The sequence below is a fragment of the Puma concolor genome, chromosome E4 (assembly GCF_028749965.1).
Source record: "Puma concolor isolate L17-30 chromosome E4, mPumCon1.1.hap2, whole genome shotgun sequence".
NCBI classification, from domain to species: Eukaryota; Metazoa; Chordata; class Mammalia; order Carnivora; family Felidae; genus Puma; species Puma concolor.
In genome coordinates this window covers 40869670-40895602 of record NC_141683.1, presented here as the reverse complement: position 1 = coordinate 40895602, position 25933 = coordinate 40869670, and the positions used below count along the sequence as shown (strand labels likewise).

At 45.6% G+C, this 25933-nt stretch overlaps 1 protein-coding gene across 2 annotated transcripts in view; it reads left to right on the top strand.

Annotated features, from left to right (window-relative positions):
* The window catches only part of PTPN14 (protein tyrosine phosphatase non-receptor type 14), a 174276-nt gene extending 159490 nt beyond the window's left edge, over positions 1-14786 (top strand). For both annotated transcript variants that reach the window (XM_025921051.2, XM_086694539.1), the window contains exons 16-19: positions 2270-2398; positions 4553-4787; positions 8530-8693; positions 14388-14786. In XM_025921051.2, coding sequence (XP_025776836.1) covers positions 2270-2398; positions 4553-4787; positions 8530-8693; positions 14388-14516 — 657 coding nt within the window. In that variant the 3' untranslated portion in view covers positions 14517-14786. The remainder of the gene's footprint in view (positions 1-2269; positions 2399-4552; positions 4788-8529; positions 8694-14387) is intronic.
* Positions 14787-25933: the final 11147 nt, after the last annotated feature.

Here is a 25933-nt window from a genome sequence, read left to right as displayed (position 1 = left end):
AGACTGTGCTTGGATGTATGGGTTTTGTACACAGAGCATAGATAACTACACATATATACGTGTATTTTTTTTAAGTGCTGGAAAGTACCGTCAAAAAATATGAAAGAGTAACTGTCACAGATCATATTGGGTATCTTATTTTAATTTTTGAGAGAACCAAAACTATAAAACTGAACCTCAGGAAACTCTCAAGTAAACTGATGATGGTCAGTTTCATGAGCTTAATTGAGATTATGAAATGATAACCAAAAGAATGTACTCAAAGACGCAACTCACACGGCTGCTCCTTGATAGAGTGTCTATGGAATCTTACACGGCTATATCATGCTATCTTCTCCTTTTGGCCAAATACCCTCCGCCATTTTCCATCTGCTCTCTGGAAAAGCTGTCACTGTGCGTCGGATGTGCCCATTGGGTATTGTTAACAGAAACATTCCCCTCCTCAGTATTCTCCGAGGCCTACGTTTCGTCTTGTGGATCCGGGTTAGACATGGGTGCATTTAATAGACCCATAGAGCTTGTAAGAACTTGTCCTTATGTTTTTGGAATTGAGTTGTATATCTTGCCAATGTTTTCTCCCTGGGTTCCAAGCAGCTATTAACACAGAACAGAGATTTATTTGCTCCAGAGGTAGAATCATCACATCTGTGAAATCTACCTCCATAGCATTGGTTGTTGTGTTTTTAATGCAGTTTTTAATACCCTCCTGTCAATACTTGGAATATGCTGAAAGGCCCCAGGCAGCAGCACACTCTGGAAGTATTTATGGTTCCTATATGTTGGGTGCCAGGGAGGCTAATGTTTAAAATCACAATTCCACAGATAAACGAAACTCCTAGCCAGCCAGCCAGTGTATGAATGTTATCTCCCCCAGTACTTGGAAAATGGATTTTGCTTGCCAGCTTTGACCTAAACATAAACATGTCTTGTGTAATGAGACAATAACTGACATTGTTTTTGTTTGACTCAAGTTAGTATATAGTTTCAAAAAATAAACGAAGGGAAAAAGTTTCAAACAATGATCGCTTCATGCTCCAGGAACTCTCCAGAGACTTGCACTGGATAAGGAGGCCTGACTTTGAAAAAATGTCAAGGCACGGGAATGGGAAGGCACACAGAAAGAATGCCTCCAAAGGACACGATTTTGCCCTCATGGCATGCCCTTCAGCACTTTGGGCACAACTTCTTATTCATGATTCTCTGCCACTGATATTTATAGCTGCGGAACTATCCTCCCAAGATCGCCCTGAGCTGCATGGGATAATATTGTTGTTATCCGAAATCATCTCATGATTCCAAAGTTTGGTTGGATACTCTGGTCCTGCACAAGGGGAAGTTAATGATCAAATATCACGTATTGTTCATTTAAATGCATTCACAACACCTCTACTATATATGGCACCACAGAGTAAGAGGGACAACAGAAGTAATTGACACAGTTCCCAGCAGGTCATTGGTACATAGACGTTGCTTCTAAAGGGATGTTATTCCGTGGCACACTTTTGTTGTTGTTGCTGTTTAGAAGGATGTCAGAGAGGCATGCCTGGGTGGCTCAGTCGGTTAAGCGTCATCGGACTCATGGTCTTGACTCAGGTCACGATCTCACAGTCTGTGAGTTCGAGCCCCGCGTCGGGCTCTGTGCTGACGGTGTGGAGCCTGCTTGGGATTCTCTCTCTCCCTTTCTCTCTCAAAAAAATAAAAGTTTAAAAAACTATAAAAAAAATATTAAAAGGACGCCAGAGCGTACTGTCTCTCCAACTCTGGATCACAGTATAATAGCGGGGTGTGAAAGCAACCTAGTAATCAGGACCAGTTTGGGTTTGTGAGTGTGTGAGTGTGTGTCTAAAAGGACTAGAACGGAGAGGAGAAAAGAATAGAAATTACCAGAGTACATTGCACATAGTGAGCATAAGTATTGTTTCTGCAACAAGTAAGTTCTGTTAGGTTACACACACCCACACTGCCATGTAATGTGTGTATGGGTGGGTGTGGGGGTGTATATTTTTAACATGCGCTGGTTTATATATAATTACTGTAACTTGCAGGCAAAAAAAAAAAAAAAAAGATCAGGTGCATTTTAATAGGCTTGAGTGGCAAAAAGTGTTTTCATGTGAGAATGTGTCACCGAGGTTTCTGATAATGGCACTAACCCATTTGGCCTAAAAGGTGTTATCCAAGGTTCTCAGGTAGGTACAAATGGACCCATGGCCAGCAGGTAATGCTTTCCTCGATCTGGGGTTCGTTTACCGATGTTTTCCTTGGTTTCCAGGTGGTGGTTGGTGGGGCAGAATGGCACTACATAGCCACTCAGGGGCCCCTGCCACACACATGTCACGACTTCTGGCAGATGGTGTGGGAGCAGGGAGCGAACGTGATTGCCATGGTCACCGCGGAAGAGGTAAGGGGACTGGCTACCCAGCCATCTGTTCCCGGGGGAGGGGTGGCCAGAAGAGAGGCTCCATATCTGGTGACCTTGCTGCCTCATCCTGCTTCCTACAGCACCATTTCTCTGCAAATCCTTTTCTTTCTGGCATTCTAGATTTGTTTTATTTTCCAAAGATAATTTATCATTGTGTCCTGTCTTCATCCAGCTTCTCAGCTCTTTTCCTCAAATTGCCATCAACTAAAATCAGTCAAACAAACAAACAGACAAACAAGAACCAAACTTCAGTTCAGCTCACTTTTATGTGCCAGACAAAGCAGTCATCTTTCCCCTGGAATCTGAGTGAGAACTTTGGGCTGCTCTGGGCAGACGGGCACATATTCCCAGCCTCGGCTGGGGCCAGCTCCACACCCCTTCGTGCTTATCAGCTGCAAAGAGACCAGAAGCTGTTGATCCTGTAGAGGTCTCTATTCTTTGGGGAGGGGGGGCGGGAATCTTTTTCTTCTTTTGCCAAGTCAAACATAGTTTTTCTGTTATAACCAGAACACTCTACGTGGTGTTGTAAAAACTGGCTCATGCTACCGGCCGATCTAGCAGTTTGCTTGGGGCTTGCTGTCTTTAGGGGAAGATGTTTTGTGTTTCTTCTCTTGTCACATTTTTGAGTTTTTGTTTTCAAGTCATTTAAGGGACTAGCTTCATCTGGCTTTCACCAGTATCTGTGGTAGGGCATATACTTTCCTACACATTTTTAAAGGGTGGGGAGCAGACAGCGAACTGGAAAAAAAAAAAAAAAAAAGTCATGTTTCCTCCAATGACTATTCTGAGCAGTTGCTTTCCAGAACAGCCCCTAAGAAGGGTGCCTGGGTGACTCAGAAGGATGAGCGTCTGACTCTTGACTTTGGTCATAATCTCACGGGCTCTATGTTGACAGTGTGGAGCCTGCTTAGGATTCTCTGTCTCCCTCTCTCTCTGCCTCTCCCCCACTTATGCTGTCTCTGTCTCTTTCAAAAAATAAATAAACTTTAAAAAAAAGTCTTTAAAAACATTTCTAGAATGGTATTATCCCCTTTGGAATTGCATTACTGTAAGGGGTTCATCCAACTCAATGCAATGTGTCATCTGTGCTGAACTCAGGGGTGTGGTGGCAAACAAGACAGGTGTGATCCCTGTCCCCAGAGAGCTTCCTTTCTAGTGGGAGGGACAATAAAAAATGAACAAATAAAGTAAGCTCAGTAGGGGTAACTGCCATGAAGGAAATAGAACAGGTGATGGGACAGAGGGGTGGGAGTGGGGGCGGGGGGGCCACCAAGGGCCCCTCTAAGGAGGTTGCATCTGAGCTGAAACCTGAGTGACCGGAAGGGGCCAGCCTTACAGACACGATGTCTGGTGATCTATGTGGCAGCCAGAGGCTTAAAGTCTCTTGGAATCTGTAATCGGTGTAGTCCCTCAGGAGTAATAGCAATTAAAGCCTCAGGTAAAAAGTACATGCACAGGATTGGTAGGTGAAGAGGCATGTGTGCTTCAAATCTAAGACTCAGTTCAACCAGATGAATCAGGGTGGGAGTGTTTGTAGCCTCTGAGGATGTGTTGCTTTTTGTTTGTTTGTTTTTAATTTGTAGTAGCGTAGTATTGGTTTCAGGAGCAGAAGCCAGGGGTTCAACACTTGCATACGACAGCCAGTGCTCATCCCGACAAATGTGTTGCTTTGTAAGCGGGCCAGCCTGCAGGGCTCCCCGAGAGAACAGGACCCCAGCTCGCCCTCGACCTCCATAGCTCTGCGCCCAGCACTGTTCCGTCCCCACCCACTTCCTGCCCCGGTTTCCTTCAGAGCCACCATCTGATCCACGCTCCAATCCAGTGATTTAACTGTGCAACCCTTAAAAAACAGACCCCTTTTTATTCCTGCCTCTGCCCTCTCTGCACCGGCTCCTCTCGCTCACATTCGGCCACAGCTCAGTTGTGCATCTTTTAAATACTTCCTTGCCGTAAGTACCACTGTGAATCCTACTAGGTCTTAGGGTGCACGATCTAATCTGTGATAGAGACTGCCCAGTGCACTGAGTTACTGACCTAGGAGCTATTCACATTTCCTCTGTCCTCAGATTTAAGATTGAGAGGATAAGAGCTTCCCCTGACTTACTTCAGATTTTGCTTTTGTGGGTGATTCAGGAAGGCGGACGAACCAAGAGCCACCGATACTGGCCCAAACTGGGTTCCAAGCACAGCTCAGCCACCTACGGCAAGTTCAAGGTCACCACAAAGTTCCGAACGGATTCTGGTTGCTATGCAACCACAGGCTTGAAGGTCAAGCACCTTTTGTCGGGGCAGGAAAGGACGGTGTGGCATTTGCAGTACACTGACTGGCCGGACCATGGCTGCCCAGAGGATGTCCAAGGATTTTTATGTAAGTTTTTTCTTCCCAGTCAGAACTTTAGCAACTGCCTCAGTGGTCTGATCAGTTGGAAGGGAAAGGGAAAGCGAGGATGCTTTCTCATAAGTGGCAAAAGTATTAATTACATCATTGAAATTTATGTTTCTTCATATGGTGTATGTAGAACAGAGAAGAATAATACATGTCATTTATCATATTCTCCTTACCTTTTATGCAAATAAGCTGAAACTGTGGCAAACTGATTCATTCTATCTTGATGTAGACCTCTGAGTACTCACCAGTAAGTAACTACTCTGATATATGTCACGTGTCGGAACCTTGAAACCATTATGCTAAGTAGAATAAACTGGACACAAGGGGACACATGTTGTAGGATTCCATTTTAGAGAGGTGCCCAGAATAGAAAACTTCACACAGGTAGAAAGTGTGGTAGAGGTTACCAGGGGCCAGGGGAAGGGGGAATAGGGAATAGGAAGTTATTGTTTGATGGGTACAAAGTTTCTATTTGGGGCAATGAGAAAATTCTAGAAACGGATAGTGGCAATGGTTACGTAACACTGTAAAACACACTTATTTTTTTATTTTTCATGGAGGCTTGCTTTTCATAAACCCCACTTTTCCCTATAGCTGGAATCTCAGTGAGTACTTTCTTGTACCTCTGATGAAGATACTAAGAGTTATTGAAATCAACTTTTGGGATGCCTGGGTTGCTCAGTCGGCTAAGCCCCCCACTCTTGATCTCTGCTCAGGTCATGATCTCATGGTTCATGGGATCGAGCCCTATGTTGGGCTCTGTGTTGACAGCAAGGAGCCTGCTTGGGATTCTCTCTCCCTTTCTCTCTGCCCCTCCCCAGTGTATTCTCTCTCTCTCTCTCTCTCTCTCAAAATAAGTAAACTTAAAAAAAAAAAGAAAGAAATCAACTTGTTGTTTTTGAAAGAATCAGTTTTGAACTCATCAGTTCACATATATTTTTCAGAGTATGATTTTCTTAGAAGCCGACTGATCTAGAATATATGCAGTACTTTATTTGAAAAGCCAAAAACTGGGTGTGTGCCCACTGCATTCTAGGCTCTGGATCAGGCTCTCAGAACATAGAAAAGAGAGGGTCTCTGTTTTGAAGGCGCTCGTGAGAAAGGCAAGCCAGTGATGGCAGTCCAGGGGTGAGATCTGACACTGTCATCTGCTTTTTGGTGATGGTTATAATGCTCCCCCTTCCTTTTCCACAGTCTCGTGTAATTGTCCTGCACTTGTGGAGACACCCCATTCCTTCCTCACGCAGCTAGGCCTAGGGTTCTCAGCAGATTTATTACCTGTTATGTTGTTGACTCTCCAGCTGGCGGAAGACAATAGGACCATCATCTGGATGTTCGATAAGGTCAAACCCTTGATTTTATTTTGATTTTCATTTAGAATTGAGGCATGGGGAGAGGAGAAGAGAGAGAATCGGGTTTTCAAGAACCTAAAAGTACCATTTCACAAGTTCCAATGGGAAGTTTCTGATGCAGACTTGTTCGCTGATGAAAGTGTTTAATTTCCCATCAGGGAAGTGACAGTGGTCCTTGAGAAGGTGGTCACTGACAGAGAGCAGAAGGGTGATGGGAATCACAGGATCTGGAGCAAGAAAGATCTAGAGAGGGTTCGTGCTTGGCCTGAGGTCAGACGGTTATACTCTAGCTTAAAATACTAATAAGGTGGGCAGGGACCTTTGTAGAACTTTCTTTCCTCATAACAGTGCTCTTTTTCTTTTTTTTCCCATGATAATCTTTTGCTAATTGATTTACCAGAATTATCTCCAAAATGCAGAAAATAGAAACAATGGAGGGGGGTGGCCGCCTGGGTGACTTAGTCGGTTAAGCATCTGGCTTGGGCACAGGTCATGATCTCACGGTTCATGAGTTCGAGCCCCACATCAAGCTCCATTCAGTCGGTGTGGAGCCTGCCTGGAATTCTCTCTTTCTCTTTCTCGCTGTGCCCCTGCCCCACCCCCTCTCTCTCAGAATCAATAAATAAACTTTAAGAAAATAAAAAGAAGATGGAAACAGAGTAGATCAGTTTGACGATTGGCCAACAGCTCTGACAGAAGATTGAGTTTATAAGGTGGTTAAAATTATAGTCCGATCTTTTCCATCAGAACCAATTTAAGGAATGCCCATCTAAATTACTGAAAAACGTAGAGAACATTTTTACACTGTGTAAGTTTATTTACGTTTCTAAGAAACTCGGTGTGCTGAGGAGGGTCTTGGAAATGTTGGCTTTCCAGGTTTTTAGGAATTTCAAAAGATATTTTGCCTGTGTTTAAATTCGATTCCCTGGATGCAGGGGACTTTGGGCAAATTATCTTCCAGCCTGCAGAAGTCCTCACTGAGTTACGGCTTAAGGAACTCAATTAACGTGATCGCTAGAGAGAGCATCCATTTAAATCCAGTCTCTCTGTGTTTTATGGAATTCCATCTGCCTCACGGGTCAATATTCCTTTTACGTCTCTTCTTAAATTTAGCACAAGAAAAACCTCTCCGTTGAGCATGAACATTACCTTTTTTGTCAGAGAATGCACAGTCCCCTAATTCCTTTCCCCTCTTACAGAAAACTTGTGACAATTCCATGCACGGTATTTGGCTCACGTTAGTACCTCTGTCTAGTCATCTCAGATTGCCTTCCTGCTTTTTGGGTGCTGCCACCACCGCTGCTGCTGCTGGTGGTCATAGTTTGTCTTGATAAACGACTTCGGATGACTTTGCGATAGGATAAGGTTAGAAAGGCAAATAGGAGTGCATATCAATTGCACGTAAACAGTTGCTTTTAAATTACCAGAATGGCTCGAACTCACTTCTCTTTGAGTGCTTCTTCCGGTCCTGTTTCAGAATGCCGAATCGGGAGGAGATTTTTCTGAGTATCAAGAACCTTTCAATGGTATCTCCCCTGAGCTAGCGCCTATGAAGTCTGTATGACTAATTGACTTCTTCTGGTTCTTGGACTCTTTGAGGATGACATTTATATACTTCTCCTCTTTTTTTTTTTTTTTTCCATCACCATGGGGAAAAAAAAAAGTCATTAAGGCTTGCATTACTGTAATTTTTCATTTGTGCCCGATTGGAGTAGCGAACAGACCCCCGTGCAGCCCTGCTGAGCTAGGCAGCTGTCAGAAGGGGTGAGGGAGGAGGCACAGCCCCTCTACCCCACACACATGTTCCCTCCAGAAAGGGAAGTGTTCGTCTTGAGCTACTTCCAGAACCACATGGAATCCAAGCTGAAAAGCAGGACCCCCAAAGTCTATTTTTAAATCTAAAAATGAAAGTCAGGCCTCGGTTGACATTCACTCATCCAGTGAGGGGAAGGAGGAAGGGGCAGATGGATGTTCTTCCCACCAGAAATTGGCTCTGACAGGCGGGCGTTTCAAGGGGACCTAGCTGGTGTTCTGATCCCAGTCTGTTAATAGTAGGAATTGCTGTAAGTAATGTCGAGAATCATCTGCTTGGGGGACTTTGGGATTTGCAGAGGGGAAAACAGAATTTAATTTTTAAAAAAGAACTATTTAATTTAAAGAACAAATTCTCCCATGGACTAATTGACTCCCAGCTGGTCCTTTCTGGATCCAGGACTGTACAGTGAGTACCAGCCAAATAATTAGTGTCTTGTAAGAACCGAAAATTATTGTCACCTAAAAAAAAAAAGATTCACCATCAGTTCCCCCCACCCCCTTGTATGCAAAGCCATGTAGGACTTCAGTGACAGGATTTGCATTTTGTCTTGCAGCCTACTTGGAGGAGATCCAGTCTGTCCGACGCCATACCAACAGCATGCTGGAAGGCGCCAAGAATCGGCACCCTCCGATCATCGTCCACTGCAGTGCCGGGGTGGGGCGGACCGGTGTGGTCATTCTTTCGGAGCTGATGATCTACTGCCTGGAGCATAATGAAGTGAGTCATTCTAGGCTTTCCTGAAGACTCCACCTTGGGGACAAATCTACACTGCAGCCAAACCTTCCCCCTGTGCCCTTTCGTTTCCAGTGCTTAATTTCCTCTCTTCTGACAAGAGTTTTCCAGATCCGTGATTCCTAGGTGGCCTCTGACATTTACAGCCTCTCTTATCTTTCGCCTTTCTCCGCTCTGTGTAGACACTCCGATAACACGGAAAAAAATGAAAAAAGATGAAAGTGTGAGATAGGAAACGTTTAGAAAGTCCGATCTACCTTGGCATCTGCTTCCAGAAGTCTGTGGGGGTTTATAGACAGTCTGGTTTTATTGTGGGTAATTTTCCATGGTGGGTAATCTGGTCGCAGGTAGTCTAGATGCGATTTGCATTCCTGGGACGTGTTTTGGCCTAAATCCTATGTGAAAATGTGTATACTTGACAAATGGTTTTCATTCTTCACAGGGAGGTTTTATTTAATGAGGGCTGTCCCCTCTTGTCTAGACTGGTGATGTAGCAGAGCAGGGTAGATCATTTTTTTAAGTTTATTTATTTATTTTGAGAGAGAGAGAGAAAGCGTGAGTGGGGGAGGAGCAAAGAGAGAGGGAGACAGAGAATCCCAAGCAGGCTCTGCACTGTCAGCGCAGAGCCCGATGCGGGGACTCGAACCCACAAACCTCAAGATCATGGCCTGAGCTAAAGTCAGATGCTTAACAGTGACTTGGAAGAACTGCGTCTTGTTCTTACAGACCGTGTAGGTCAGATGACTTTACAAGTCACAGTCGTACAGACTGAACCACCCAGGCACCCCCAGGGTAGATAATCTGAGTACACAGACATGACCTGCCTTTGCCAAGGCTGGACACCTCGCTCTTCCCCGCCCCGCCCCACCCCACCCCACCCCCAAAACAGGGCCTCGGCCGAGCTTGCGCCCACGTGGCGTGCGGCATTCCGCTGCTGTTCTAGCCCGGGAAGTCACACAGAGGGGCTTGTGGTTTCCTGGAGATGAGACGAGCAGCAACCAAAGGCTAAAGAACAATTCTTCTGCCTTCTGTTCACATGGGGCTTTAGGGGTTTGAAATGGCCTTCGCTTATTTGGTTTTGTTCTTAGTTGGGGTCTTCAGAGCCCCCGTGTAGAGGAACCGGGCACGCGTCACTCCTCCTGTTTTACAGATGAGGGAACTGAGGCCCAGAAAGAAGTCAGCGACTTGTCCAGTGCCACATGGCTCTGAAACGCTGGGCGGAGGAGAGAAGTGAGGTCTTCTGCCTCCCGGCCTTGATTTCTTTCCTGTGCGACCAGATGCCAAGTGTCACCACGTCTTGTTCCGTTTCCAAATTAAACAGCTTGGAGCATCAGAGAAATTTTTGAAGTGGCTCATTCGTTTTTAAAGTAGGGAAGGTTGTAATGCATGTCCTGTGAAAGAATTTCTATAATATATGCGTTTACTCCATAGTATCCATGGTTTGAAAATCAGACAAAATATTGCCCCACGAAGTTTGTTACATGGAAACTTCCAGGGAAACAATAAATACCAAGTTTCAACACGTTCAAAGGATTTGTAAACTCTCTGCCTGTAGAAAGTTAATTTTGGAAACTTTGAATTCATATATACGAAGGTGGTGCTAAAAAGTAGAATAGGGGTTATACCAAAAGGGCCCTATTTTGTCAAAAACAGACAGGCATTCTGTTGATGAGCAAAATGCCCATCGCAGAGTCAGCTGAGAGTACCCGACAGGAATTTTGTCATTTTCTTTGAGTCTTTACCCTTTTGTCTCTCATCATGAGATTTCTTGATCGTTAGCTTCCCTGCCACTACTAGAAGTCTCTAGAAGGGTCCAGTAGACTGAATAGCTTGCCATCGAGTCCTAACTCGACTCAGTGCGGGGAAGATGGAAAAAGACGAAGTGGAATCAGGGTACATATGGCCTGAGCATATCCAAGCTGCGCTGGAGGCACTGGTGGGCTCCAGAGGGGGAGGAAGGGCCTCATCGTCATCCCCTCTCCCACTTAGCTACCTGACTGCCTTCCCCGAGGTCTGCTTCTGTTCTCCATTCCCTGTGAACTCTTCCTCTGCTCCCCCCTGCTCCTTTTCAACCTGAGAAGCTATTCTGTCCATCTTGTCTGACATGAAAGATTGTTCTGTTCTGAGCTCCTTGGAGACCCATCAAAAGCTGAGCCTCAGTAATGTGATGACAAGAAGGCTCATTGGTCACCAGATGTTATTGGCCCAGAAGGACACAAAGAGCACATGTCCGAGCCAGTGTGGTGCAGAGTGAGGGATTGGGCCATTAGGGCCTCGCATAGACTTGGTGAGTGCTCAGGGTGATTAAACTCTCTACAGTGTGTCCAAACATAGTGGATTTCCTCAATGCCCAGTTGCACGCCAGAACATTCTTTGCTGGAACACGGTCAGTCCAAAAAGGACTTCTGTTCCCATTGATATTCAAAGATAGCAAGATGACTCATATTTTTCACTTCCCTTCCCCTAGCACCAATATAGCCAGCCTTATCTGGCCCATTTCCCATCATTGCCATTGGTAGATGATTAGGGAGAAAAAAGTTCTCTGTTCTGCTTCAGGCCTGGTCATAAGATTCAGACCCTCATTTCGGGAGAAGAGTGGGAACATGCATAGCTTTTGTTGTTGTTTTAAACAAAGATTTTGACAAATAAATCTGAAGTTGTGTATTCTGTTTTTCTCCTATCTAAACCTTCCTGCCTTCTTTCCATGGCTTCTGGACTTAGCATAATGTATGTGTTAGTCTGTAATCCATAGTTTTGATTTGGTCAGTGAAATGCCTTTTCTTTTCCCTGGGATAAAGACGCTCACAGTAAGTTCAGGCAGCTGTGAGGTAAGGGTGGGAGGGTATTCTCCAGGCTTCTCTAAGAAACGTCTTCATGACCCATTGCTTTTGGTCACTAAATGTTACCTTGACATTTTAATGCCTGTATTTTTTTTCAGAGAGCACTAGTTTTATGGCTTGCAGTAGCCTCTCTTGCCCGCCCCCTGGGTTTAGCTCTCTATCCTAGAGTAGCTAATTATAAAAGGTTAGGTTCTCACTAGCCACATAACGAGGTGTTTTATCTTGCTGCTTTTCTGAATAAGTTATCCTTTCGAGCAGGGCCGAGGAAATGACTTCTAGGCAAGACTGAGCAAGCCATCAACCCGCTGCGTGATTGGGGTTAGGGACAGGGGACAGCAGAGACTGTGGGGGGGTGAATCTTCAAGGCAACCAGGACTCTTTGATCGATTTCCAGAGGAGCTTTCTTTGTCTTGTCTCCTAACGGCCCCTTATCAGATGACAGAGTGTCTTTAGGGCCGTGTCTTACAGGCTAGTGAGTTGGGAATGATCATGATGGTGGAGGCAGAGGGGGTGGTGATGACAGTGGCGACAATGACAATATTACAGCAATAGTAACCTGTATTTAATCATGTGACTGCACCACTTGAGGCGCCTTACAACTACTGAAGTAGCTTTCACAGTAATCCTACGAGAGAGGTCCCGCTCATTCCCTTGTGGGACCAAGAGAGTCTGAAGTAGTAGACGAAGGAACGTGTCCACGCCCCCCAGCCAGGAAGTGTGAAGGCTGGGGGTTCGGCAGATGAAGCCTGACCCGAGCCTCTGCTCTTCTGTGTGATTCCGCCTATCTGTCAAAACCTTGATGGGGAGTCTGTCCTTGTATCTTCTATATTCGTATCTTCAGCACCCAGCTCAGTAATGCTCATCAAGCATTATGTTATTATAGAAGGTCATTATCAAGCCGCTCTAGGTTGTATGTCATGGTATCAGTGACACTAGAGTATCGTGGAGGCAAAGAGCCACCAGTTAACCATCAGAAGCTCAAGGTGCGGGCTGTATATTTTGACTAGGAGTTTGAGGATTCACATGCCCTTTTCTTTTTCCTTATTACTGGGGGCTTGACTTTGTCCCTTTTAAATCCATGGTGCACTTTATTTAACTGTTTTTGGAGAAGAGCACCCAATAAGGATGGCAAGTGTTGTAGCTACACAACGTTTAGAAATTGTGGAACTGCCTTGTAAAAGTAAAGTAAGGAAAGACATACGGCTGAATTTTTACTGTTTCACCTCCGATGGTTGCTCAGTCCTTGATGACTTCTCAGGGGTGCTCCTTGCCTGGTGGCGAGCTCCCAGAGTGGGGGCCATGTGCTGAGGCCATGAGGACGTTGCTGACTCCATGATGCTTCTGCCCTGGCTGGTCCAGAGGGAAGGGAGTGGCTTGACTGAGCAGGCCCTGGAAGAGGCACTAGTCTGCTCGAACACCGATGACCCACCACCTTAATTCCCTTCTGTTGAAGCCGCTTCTGTGTCCTCAAAGAATTTATACATAGGCAGTCTCATTTAACATTCAAGGTATTTTCGGTGAAGAACTTTCACTCTAAATAGGACTGTCAACGATGAGCACCGGGTTGTATGAAAGTGTTGAGTCACTACATTATACACCTGAAGCTGCTATTACACTGTTTGTTAACTTACTGGACTTTAAATAAAAACTTAAAGGGGTGCCTGGGTGGCTCAGTCGGTTAAAGTATCGGACTCTCAGCTCAGGCTACGATCTCACAGTTTGTGAGTTCGAGCCCCACATCGGGCTCTGCGCTGACAGTGCGGAGCCTGCTTGGGATTCTCTCTCTCTCTCCCTCTCTCTCTGCCCCTCCCCTGCTTACACACTCTCTGGCTCTCTCAAAATAAATAAATAAATAAACATTAAAAACAAAGTAAGTAAAAACTTCGAAAAGAAAAGCCGAGAAGCAACCCAGTTATCCAGGAGAAGACCCTAAACGTTTAAGAATTGATAGTATTTCTGAAAATGGGTGTGAAGGTAGAGCTAAAAACAGAAGGACCACCTGAATAAAAACTCAAATCAACCAACCCACCAACATGACTGGTGTTCAGAGATTGTGCTTTGATACCTGAAAGTTTACACATAAATTCTCTCACTTGATAATGACCACGATTCTGTGAGGTAGCAGGAGAGTGTGATTATTCTCATTTCATTAATTTAATAATAACAAGTAGTCTTCATGAAGAGCACAGAATGTGCCAGTGCAGGGGCTCCTGGATGGCTCAGTCAGTTAAGCGTCCGGACCTTGGTTTCGGCTCAGGTCATGATCTTGTGGTTCGTGAGTCTGAGCCCCACTCGAACTCCGTGCTGACAGTGTGGAGCCTGCTTGGGATTCTCTCTCTTTTCCTCTCTCTCTGCCCCTCTCCTGCTTGCTCTCTCTCTCAAAATAAGTAAACTTAAACAAAAAATAAATGCTTTACGTGCACTTCGTCATTTGATCCCATGAGGTGGGTACTATTTATCATCCCATGTCATTGCTGAGGAAACGTTGCTGACGTGGGCAAGGCCACACTGTCATTGGAGGAAAGCATCAGTATTCTTATTTTACAGAGGAAGAAATGGAGGCCCAGAGATGTCTGAAACCCTACCCCCCTGAGTTCTGGTGGAGGGGAGAACCCCGGTCGGGTATAACTCTGGCCTCTGGGTTTTCTCTGGCACGTGGCAACCAGCATCTCCTGCTGGCGTACGGTCTTTGATTGGAAGAACCTAGAGGGGCCAAGCCTTTGCTTTCTCTTGTACCTACAAATGGGCAGTGAGCAAATGCTTCCTGGATGGGGGAATGGGGATGCACCCAGGGGCCACTCCTCACCCGGGACCTTGTGCTTTTTCTCTTTTCTTGCAGAAGGTGGACGTGCCCATAATGCTGAGGCTCCTCAGGGAGCAGAGGATGTTCATGATCCAGACCATCGCCCAGTACAAGTTTGTCTACCAAGTCCTCATCCAGTTCCTCCAAAACTCCAGACTCATTTAGCCCCCGACCCAGCTACTGGAAGAGGGACCCAGCTCCATCTTGCAGATGGGGACGCACCTCCAGACAACATCTGCCCCCCCGAGCCGGGCGCGGGTGGCCAGAGCAGGCAGGTCATGGGCTCCCCGAAGGCGGGAGCCAAGACTGTTCCCCAACAACCTATATTATTTTATATGAGATAATTTATTTTTTTTTCCCTTTTGGATAACTTTTGTGAATCATCGTAATGCATAATGTTTTCACGATAATATAGTCCTTCTCGTTTGAACCACATTTCGACTGATCTGCATTGTAAATATGGCAGCAGGGAAGGTTGCCCGGTGGATTGTTTTGGGGACAGAGGCATAAGGGAACACATCTCTAGTGAAGCTGTGGCCAGATTAGAAACCAAGCCTGAAATTCATCAGCCTGATTGCTCACGTTCAAATCAGAGATGGCAAGAAAATGAATTCATCCTAAAATATAAAGATAAGGGCCAAGGCCCTTCCCTGAAGGAAACACACGCACGTGTGCGCACACACGTGCACACACACACACACACACCACTATTCCCTTATATTATTCCCTTATATTTTGGGGCTTCTGAACCTTGATGGCCAGTGGCCTTCCTTCTTCCTTTCTGCCCTCATCCTCCACTGTCTCTTTTTTCCCCAAGTTTGAGTCAAAGACAGGAGCAGCTAGAGGAAATGCTGCCTTTCACCAGATGGCCCTCACCCAGGTGAACGAGGAGCTCTCTGTTGTGTCTCCTCAACACTCCTTCCTTTGAACTCTGGAGCCTGTGTTGCCCTGCCGGGGACCACGACCTCAGTATTTGCTATTGCTCCCTGCTTGCTCAGTGGGCCCCAGTCTGGTGGTCTTCGAGGCTCTGGGCCAGGCCATCTGTGCAGCTAGGCCTCTTGCCGGACTGAGAGGAGATGATGGACCAGAGTGGGAAGAGAAAGGAGACAGGCAAGCCCTTGATATTGTTTCTTATTTAAATAGGATGTGTGTGCTGGCCGGGGGCCTGCAGGTCGAGGCGGTGGGTGCATTCTGTCTTTCCATCAGTCCCCAAGTCACTGGAAACGTTATCATGGGAACAGTTGGGAAAGCTGATTTATGGGAGCTGTTTGGCACCTAGGTAGCAGGGCCCCGGCCAGGAACCACACCGAGTGTGACCCCCCTCTCTGACTGTGCTGCTGTCGCCCCAGCCTTTGGCCTGCAGGAGCAGAACTAAGCCCACTCAGGACCCTGTGGTCCAAATTTGGCTACTTGATGAAAGATGCTGGGATTTGTCTCGCACAAAGCCTGTTCACTACTCTCCCGTTTTCCATACGCCCCGCTCTCCAGTTGCTTTGCAGTTTCCTTCTGTTTGTCTCTTCCTGAGCCTACGTCAGTCACCGTCCTGAATTTTTTAGGTCAGTACACAGCCAGTTGTATTCCACACATTTCTCCTCTAGCAGAATTTTAGGAAGTTTTCCTCTCTACTGTCTAGTTCTTGAATGCAACGTTTAAACGGTGGTTCTGTTCTTAGATTTGACATTCGTGGCTGTTCCACTGTGCCTTGCTCCACTGCTGACTTTTTGTTTTGCTTTGTTTTTCCTGAGCTGAGAATGCGAAGAAAGAGTGGTATCATATCAACCAGAAAGAGCATGCCTGTGTGATGTCCGGTGACCACACCCCAATAGAGGGGTGCGGAAGCAGATTCCCGATGAACTCGTTCAGAATGGGAATCAACTCAGTTTCACATCTGGCCAGGTGTGGTGGTGGTGGTGGTGGTTCTCTCGTTTAGACTGAGAGTCATGGTGAGAGAGGGCCCCCTCTTGTTGTCCAGAGTCTGAAGAAACAGTGAAGGAGGGTAACTTCAGTTGAGCTCTGTAGATTCTGGAATTTCGGTGTATGTTCTGGAAAAGAAAACCATGAGTATGACCTATATTTTCAGTGGAACAGAGCTCATCACCCTCACCAGGAGATGCTCGGAACTTACGCTGTTAACAGGCAAAGACGTTATCTGTTGCCTTTCCTTAGACACTTCCCATCCTTGGGCTAGTCTACTGTTAGGGGTGTTTTCACAGTTGGTCTGCGGTTCCTGGCTTATTTGACAAACACCATCGGCAGTTCTCTTTTGCCTCTTAGGCCCCAGCGTGGGCTCTGTTAAGACTGAGTCTCACGTGAGCAGCATATAGATCTGTGTCTCTTGGAGCTCATCACACGGGCGGTGCCTTTCAACCCACCCGCCACGGGAGTAGTTGCTAATGCACAAAATGCAGGGCAGAAGGAGGTTTGCTGTCCAATTTCCTAGCCAAAGTTTATATCGAAGCCCAAAGGAAACCACTTAAAAGTTACTCCACATATTTCACTTTTAAAAACAAATGTTTTGGGTTCTGTAGCACATTTTGCATTCCTTTTCCCATCTCCAGCGAATGCCAGCACAGCTCCTGTGAAATTAGCAGCAGGCAGTGAAAGTCCTTCTAGTGGCATCTGCACAATAATTGCCCAGAGATGCTTTATATCTGGGAAGCAAGCCAAGGAATAAACCTTGAAGCAAAGTGTATTAAATTAGTTATCTAGTTAGAGCTTTTGGAATGAGTTCCTGATGATGTATCAAGTCTGAAGCTGGAGCTGTCGGGGTCTATTTTTTTCTGTTTGGATTTGAAGAGAGAAAATTAAAAATGGAGGGTGGAAAAAGGAGATACCATCTCACAGCAAAGCCATTCAACACTTTGGGGCCTCTGGTTTTGAAGTCTTCCAGTTGAAATGTCTTGTTTCTTTGATCCGTACTCATTTGGGCACGTGGGCCCTGTGTTGGGTCTGCCCTTGTTTAACGTGGTCCCTGGATGGCGGGGGCTGAGTCTGATGTCTTCATCCTTAAGCTGAGCTGAGCCTGCCGGCAAAACTTAGCCACAGCCTGCTGAGCTTATCGGTTCCTGTGGGCTCTAAAGAGACACCACCTTTGGTAGCATTTACATTTACACACACCTGTTTCCCTGGACAGGAGGTAAAGGAGGATTTGGCTGCATTGGAGAGGGATGCCAAACGTTGATGTCTTCATAGCAGAGGAAAGAGGACTGTGCTTCTCTTCACAGTCAGAGGGGGAACGGTAAGATCAGGAAAGGTGAAAACATCTCCACATGGAATATTTTGAGGAATACGCTTCTAAGGAGCTTACATTGAGAGAATTTAACTTTTGCAATCTTTGTGATCCTAGATTGACAAAAAGAACTAATTGTTTTCCATTACTAATCTCTCACTGTTTGCCTAAGACTCACCTGGCCATCTCTGGCCCCTTCGTCATCCTTCAGCCTGGTTAGAGGGGTTTTGTGGGCTCTGTTGGGTTCTGGTGGGACTTGACCCCTGGCTCCCCCCGTACTCATTTAACTTTTAGTTTGCTTGCTGTTAGCTCTTGAGGTTCAGTTATAAACTCCAGGGGCTTTGGGAGATGAGCATTTTTATCCAGCTGCCTAGTTTTCTCATCTTTCCAGCTTAAATACAGGTTGACCATATGAAATTGACAATAGCTAGACCATTTTTTGTTCCAATGACAGACAAGTCACATAAAATCAACCTAATATGCACAATATTTTTCTTCTCCCAATACAGGATGGGTCCCAACACACCACATGTCATTTCTTCAAATAAGTGCTAACGAACCTGAAAGCATGTGAAATGGGCAGCTTGGCTCTTTTTGTGAACCTGCTGCCTTATTGTAATGAGCTTTGCCTCACTCAGTGAATGGGTCATGTCCTGGGGCTGGGAAGGCAGAGATGTTAGTACACCTAGATGTTAGTTCATTCTCATAGACAGGGCTGGCCATTGGGCATATCACTGTGGGTTTTCAGCCGCCATCTTTTTTGATGTACGATCTGTGTTCGCAGACCTCAGCCCAATGGTTATGGAACATGGCGTGTGGGCCTGAAGGTGTCCTCAGCCAGAAAGCAGAGGGTGCTTTCTAATCTCACTCCTCTACTTCCAGTGGGGCGAAGGTATAGCTATTGACTTCCTTTTTGGGGAGATGTGCCAATCACTTTGAAGTAGGGGGAGTTGGGGTATTCTTTGTGCCAGGTTGCTGAGACACAAGGGATGGGATCAGGTCAGACCCAGGTTAGTGTTCATCTGTTCTGCATTCCTCCTCCATTTTGGCAATAACTGTTGGGGTCCTAGAAGCGGAAATTTCCAGAAGTACCAAGTGATCACTGTTGGGATCTTTAGGTGGCACTATATGGGGAATTCAGCTTCCTCACACTTTACCAAAGACTCTTCTGCTGCGCTGTTTCATTGTATTCCTGTGTAGTTTATCAGACACTCATCATACTTATTTAGTGATTCCTTTTCATGAACAAAGTAACGACTCATCCAGTACTGCTTCCAGATGGAGAAACTGGGGTTTTCCATGGACACTGCACAAATTTTCCAGTGGCCTCCAGCTTTATGGATGACAAATTAGTTGGCCCTATAGGATGGAAATAATCTTAGTTGGCCCTATAGAATGGAAATCTCTGAGATGTTAAAATGTTTGACACTTCCCTTAGATGCTGTGGAAGAAAAAAAAAAGGTTCTTGTCTTTGCCTCAACTTCTGAGACATCTGGGGGCAAAAGACCTTAGTGATGCATCTTTTGAAAGTAACAGCATCATTCCTGGGAGGGAAGTGAGGGTATATCCAATCAAATTCTGCTAATCCAAATGTGTCGTCCCAAAAGTCACTGTAATTCATAGGGTCCTATAAAACTCAGTAGCCACCCTGCCCAATACCCAGTCTTTCTCCTGCCTGTGCTCACATTGTGCATTTGGGTTATAAACTCAGGTGGGTGAGCATTTTTATTCTGCTGACTACCTTTCTTATCTCCTAGCTTAACATAGCTGCATCTTTTTCTGCAAGGTCAAAATAAGTGTTCTCTATGAAAATGTCCATGAGCCTGGCATTGAGTATCTGGCATCAATCGATTTCATAAGACCGGGTCATTTATCGTCGTTTGGTGCAGGAAGAGGGGGAGGATGTGTATCAGTTCCGACTGCTCAGAGCTTGGGTCAGCCCTTCTATTTTAAAAATAAATTCAAGGACATTTTGTTACAAGGCAGGAAGGCGAGAGCTGACGTGCAGCCTGGCTGTGACGAGCCTCTGCGTAGAAAGTCACGGTTTCTTCTGTTGTGCTTTGGGACATCAGGATCATTCTTTTTAAAAAAATGCCATAAGCTTGGCCAGAGGAGTTATAAATAGGAAGAGAAAGAGGAGGATGTTTTAGATCAGCCCTCTGGTTGGTGTTAAAAAAATTTATTGGTTCACAAATAATTTTCTCAACTCTGGAACATCTGCTTTCTTCTTCCCTGCCTGTAAGGCTGGAGGGATGGAAATGACTTGGGGGCACCCCCAGGAAAGCCTGGGCTGTGACGTTGGGGTCTATTTCCGCCTTGCTCGTGGTTTCAAACTGCCCTCAGTGCCGTGGTAGAGCTTGATGAAGGTCATGGATTCTGACGTGTGCCTGGGCGTGCCACTCTAAAGTGTCGTCTTCTCTCACGTGCTGGCAGCCCCACCTTCCCATGCAGCCTTAGCAGAGACTTCTGCTCATCCACTGAGCCCCCCCTGAGTTAGCAGTCAGGGCTCCGGGCATGTCAGTTCCTCTCCCCTGCGATCAGAGGGGGTTCCCGTTTATAGCACATCACGTTTATAATCAGGGCACAGAAACAGGGAGGGTGTCCGTACAGCAATGGCAGTGGTTCTTTGTCTCATCGTGGGGCATGCGCAGGACTGTTTTGTGATGTCACCCTCTTCATTCCAAGAGCACCTCACTCACGTAGGGCTGTGCTGACTTCTCCTTACTGTTCGTTTGTTTGATGGACCCGCTGTCACTTTTCTTTCCCTACTCTACCCTTCGAGTACAACCGCTACAAAAATAGTTCAGTCCGGTCGTGGAGAACCGCTCTCTTAAGCCTCTCTAAATTACGTAATTAGGAAATCTTCATTTTAATTTCAAAACGCTTATAGAGTTTGAAAGAATAAGATCTGGCAAATGGAAAGAACCAGAGAGAAAACAGCTAGAAAATTGTCAGCAACCAAGAAGCTGCCCTCCCCCACCACGTTCCCCCCCTTGGTGGTAGACATGGTCACTCAGTACTAGAAGAAGTGAAAGAGAAGATGGCTTCGATGATCGGTCCCGTTTGAAGCAGTGATCAATGGTCATAGAGCAGGTACTGCCGATTTCTTTCGAGGTGGACTTCCACCCATTCCCAGTGGCCGCGTTTGGCAGAGCGACGTGTGTGGTCAGATGCATACGTGTCAGGCTTCCCCCTCCCGACCCAGGGTCCCTTCATCATGGCCTCTTCACACAGACCGGCCGAATCTGGTGAAATAGGGACAAGGGCTGGGCTGGCCAGGACCCCCTGGACAGGTCGTGTTGTGATCAGTTCTCAGTCACCTGGGGAGGGGCAGGGTCCACTCTTCATCCACTCAGTCCCTTCCCCGATCGTTTCTCCCCAACCCCCTCCTTCAGGGAAACCCAGATGCCTTCTCCCCTGACAAAAAGGTGCCCGGGAGAAAGCTGAAAAGATTGGGTTGGGGTCTTTTTGTGCCTTGAAGGGGAGACCTGCTTTTGCTCAAATCTCAGGAATCCTGCTTTGAGTCAGGGAGGCTGTCAGAGCCTCCTGGCTCGGGGATGCCTGGCCATGTGTGTGTTTCTCAGGGGCCTTGCACCTCCCTCAGCGACAGTGTTAGCTAATAAATGCCTTCAGCAGGGAGCCAAAAGCTGTAATTCAGGCCTCTGTTTTTTGTTTGTCTGTTTGTTTTCCCACGTGAACACTGTAAAAATGTTAACTGTCATTTCCTTTGACTCAACTTTCTTGCCGTTTGAAATCTCAAAAGTCTATCCACCATATCCTTTTAAAAGTGAGGTTACTCTTCATCAGAGATGATTTCCGGTGTATGTCCTTTGTTCCTTCAGCGGTCAGCCAACTTGGCGTGAGGATGCTTACATGGAAAAACACGAAAACGGTTTACATATGCAGATGACTATTTAAACGTATAACCTTAGGTAACTCGCGTTACATCGACTAACAGGCCAATTAAGTTTGTTTCACTGGACTTACTGTTGGGTTCCTTAATTCAGTATTTTGATGCTTTCTTTCCTTGTCTGTGTTTTATAAAACATTGTGAATGGTGGTGCCATTCAAAACAATTGGCATTCAGTAGGTTTCATTTTGAAACAACGTACAGACAAGTCCCCGGCTCAGACCCCCAAGCTCTTGGGTCAGCCCACGGAAGCCTTCGGACTTCTACCCGAGCTGAAAGGTGGGGATGTGTCCGCCAGATGCAGCTGGCTGTTGTGAGCTGACCTGGAAAGGTAACCAGCTGTGTTTTGCTGTGAGACACGCATTCCAGGTCGGGCCTGGGGATCCCGAGAACGCGTATCTTCTCCCCTTGGAAGCCACTTGCTGCCTGGCAACATTCAAGTCCAGACTCTTGACTACAATGGTTGCAAGGGAGAGAGGGAGAAGTTTCTCGGATATTCCCTACATCAGGGGGTGATTTCTTAATATTCGTGTCAACTCTCATTTGGAAGAGACTCCCTCTCAATTTAATAATATTAAAAGCCTTAAGTAAGACTATGCATGTTCTTCTATATTGCTTTTTTTTATATCAGTAAATAAGCTGATGCTTGCCGGTTTTGTGCACAATTATGAGGTGTATAAAACTGACTTTTGACAGTATTTTTTGCACTGTTTCCTATCTGTTTTTATAAAGTCTTTAGAGAATGGTCCTAGTTGTGTATTGTTGATGTTCTCACAGCCCTTGTGATTGCTGTAAAATGTTTCGTATGTGCCTTTACAAATGTGAGATCTTTATTCTAACCTTTTTTTGTAAAAGATATCTATTGACTTACATATACAATAAACCCCCTTTTTTTTTTCCAGAGAAAACTGTTGAATCTTCTGTCTTCTGTGCTGTGTATGTTTACATCAGTTGAAAGCATCTACATCCTTTACTTGTAGGATTATTTTCCTAGGCAAAACTGCCTAGGAAAATCTGCATTTTCACTCTGTTAAAGCCCATTTACTTCTACCCACTTTTCATTCCTCTATAACCCGATCGTTTGAAATTTCCAAAGTTGTCCTTATTATAAAAAAAACAAACGAACCTGACAAGGGTGATCACTAGGCAGATGTAGTGAAGACTACATTAGAAAGGGATCTTTCTCACAAATGCCACGATAACCCTTACCAAGCACCAAGACCCAGCCCGCAGCTGTCACTTCCTCAGACCCCAAGCCGCCGACTTGGAAACCGCAGGCCCTGGGCTGCTCTGGGACACCCCCATCCTTGGTTTGTCCTTCAGTGTCATCAGCAGCTCCTGTCTAGGTTTAAAGAAGGCTGCCTGGCCCTTATTTCAGCCCCTCAGCTGCCATCGACACACACAGTGAGAACCCCCGGGGAAGAGGGTGGATGCTTTACGGACCTTTGATAAGTAACGGGACAACATACGCGCTTCTGTGTTACTCACTTACTACCCTGTCACTACACAAGGAGCCTGGACCCGCTGAGGTCCCGGTTTATGTCACACCGCAAAAATGAGACTACGGTGCGCCACTCTGGGGTGAAAAGGAGATGGCGAGCAAATGGGAAGAAAAGAGGAACAAGCAGTAATTTGTTTTCTCTTCCGCGGATGAGTAAACGGACTCAGCTCATTTTCTTTGGATAATGAACAGAAAAAGCGGTCTTATCGTACAATGTGGAGATAAAACAGTAACCCCTAGTAGACCTGTTTATCTCCGGGCTGTGCACGGAGCCGGAGAAGGACACTTTTTTAAAAGAGAAGAAACCCCAAGAGCAAAAGATGAATATAAGGAAACCCTACACAGATCTGCAATGAAAGGACAAAAAGCAGGATCAAACAGGTCTATTTTGTGATTTTTACCTCTTACTTCCCTTAATAAAAATAAATGGGGAAATGCCGTCTGACTTACATGTTAAGAAACACAGTGGAAGAAAAGGGCTCATTCATAACTGCTGTCGAAAACATAACATCTAAGAATTAAGATCAATGTGTAGGACCTGTCTAAACAAAGCCTGCCCGTGTTGAGACAAAGCAGATGGATTAATAAACTTCCCAAGTTCTTGGGTAGAGAGACTCATGTTATGGAGAGGTCAGTTCACTCCAATGCAGTTCTAATATCGAAGAGCACTTTGTGAGGGAGGAGGGAAGGCCAAGAGAGGGCTTGGCCAAAGGATTCTCAAGTACTTCAGAGGGCTAAATGTGGGAGAATGGTCAGAAAAATTCAAGAGAACACAGAAGATTAGCCCTAATAGATACTAAAAGTGTGGCGATGCCACAATAATTAAGAATACAGAAATCAACCTAAATCTTAAGGGAATGATAATGGGACCATTTCAGATCAGCAGAGGAAAATAAATCAATAAGTCATGCCGCCGTAAGTGGCTAGCAATTTTGAATATTAAAAATTTTAAAGAGTACAACTGGATCTCTACTAAATAAAGTAATTCCAGGTAGAGCAAAGACTTAAAAAAAATTGTTTTCTTTTCTTCATTTAAGGATGAGAACAATCCTTTCTCTATAGCAAGTGTCATGAAAATAATGGACAACTAGAGAGAGAAAATATTTTCAGGACATGGCAAAGAGCTAATATCCTAAAATACACTGAGCTCTTATAAATTATTATGAGACATAAACAGGATAGACAATGGCCATGAATGCTGACTCACAGACGAAACCTACAGATTCCTCGGTTTTGGAGAAAGTGCCCGACCTCATTAATAAATGCATCTCAAAGTATTTCACACGGTAGACTGGCCAAAAAAAAAAAAAAAAAATCAAATAGTATAGTACAGTGCCGTTATGATGGTAGAGGAAAACAAATACTACAAATATTACAGCCTTAGAACCTGTTGCAGTTTTTTAAAAAGGAGATGTGGCCATATTTATTCAAATTTTAAAAAGTCACCAGTACGTGCTCCTGAAATTCCACTTCTTGGAATCTATCCCCCCACATGGTCCCACCTGACAGCAAAGTTCCGCATCTAAGACTGTGCCCTGTGGCACTGTTGATAGGAAGAGCAACCTGGAAAAACCACATGTCCATAAACAGAATGAATAAAATAGGACACATTCACTGCAATGTTCTGACTCTAAAAAGAATGAAGCAAATCTGTAAAAGCTGGAATAAAAACAGGTCCATATTGTTAAGCAAGAGACAGATTCTGAAACAGTATGTCAGTACCATCCTGCCTTTGGTTTTCTAAATCGATTTACATGTACATCCTGCACAGGCATGGGAAAACCTGGGACCACGTAAGCACATGGTTTCCAGGGGTTACATCTGGGGAATGGGAGCGGACAAGAAGAAAGAACAATTCACGTTTCCACTATTGTGTACAATTGAGAAACTTACTTTCAGAAGGTTTATAAAACCTTTGGAGGTGGTGGGCTAAGCTTATTGTAGGCTTAGCTACAGAGTAAAGTAGCCTTTTCTTAAAAGGTGAAACTCCCTGGAACCAGGACCCAGGACGGTGCCTAACTCATCTCTGCACGTGGAGAGCCATACAGCGTTCTGCATACAGGTGTTCAATAAGCATCTTAGTGCACTTCTCTGAATAAGAGAATGCGTTCTGCCTGCTGAATCCCACTGTGTGCCGTTAACTGTGTGTGCAAGACAGGCGTGTGGGTGTGAGATGTGTGGGCGTGAGACATGCGTGTGGGTGTCGATGAGGCAGGAAGGGTAACGTTCAGGATTCAGCTGTTCAAGCTGCTTGCGGATCACGCTATGGAAGCTGAAGTGTAAACTCCACAGGCTTTAATTATTACCTAATGGGGAAGTTCCTCGCTTTGGACTGCAAGAAACTCCAGGAAACACCCTTGCACCCCAAGCAAGCCCGGTCCCTGGCCCTGTCCTCCGCGGCTGTTGCTAACAAACAGTCCCCCGGTTGCTGCCATCCAGGCAGTGGGGAGCTGGTTTCCTGCCGGCCGGCCGCGCAGGGAGGGATCAGTGTTTGCTCAATAACACAGAGTTGGTAAGGAAAAAAAATTTTTTTTTTCCTTCTCAAGCTTATCCTGGATTGTTTCCAAACACGGACAGTACTGCATAGAACAGTCAACAGAAATGAGAAATGGAAAGTCTGCTTTCAGACAGAGGACAAAAAAAAAAAAAAAAAAAAAAAAAAGCCAAGGAAGCCAAGCATGCAAGATGCACCTTTATGCACAGAAGGGATTCCAGATACTAGACCCATGACTCAAGACAGACACGTTCTCCTGCCCAGGGAGCGGGGGTGGTACGCAGGTCACTTAATTGTACCTTCTCTCTTTTCTCCTCCACAGGCACTGATCCCTGAAAGTCACTACAGACTAAGTGGCCGCCTGCCCCCCACGCCCGCACTCCCACACCCGGCCTCCACTGCCACTTTGAAATCCTCCCCACAGACAGAAGAAAAGACAAACTTCCGA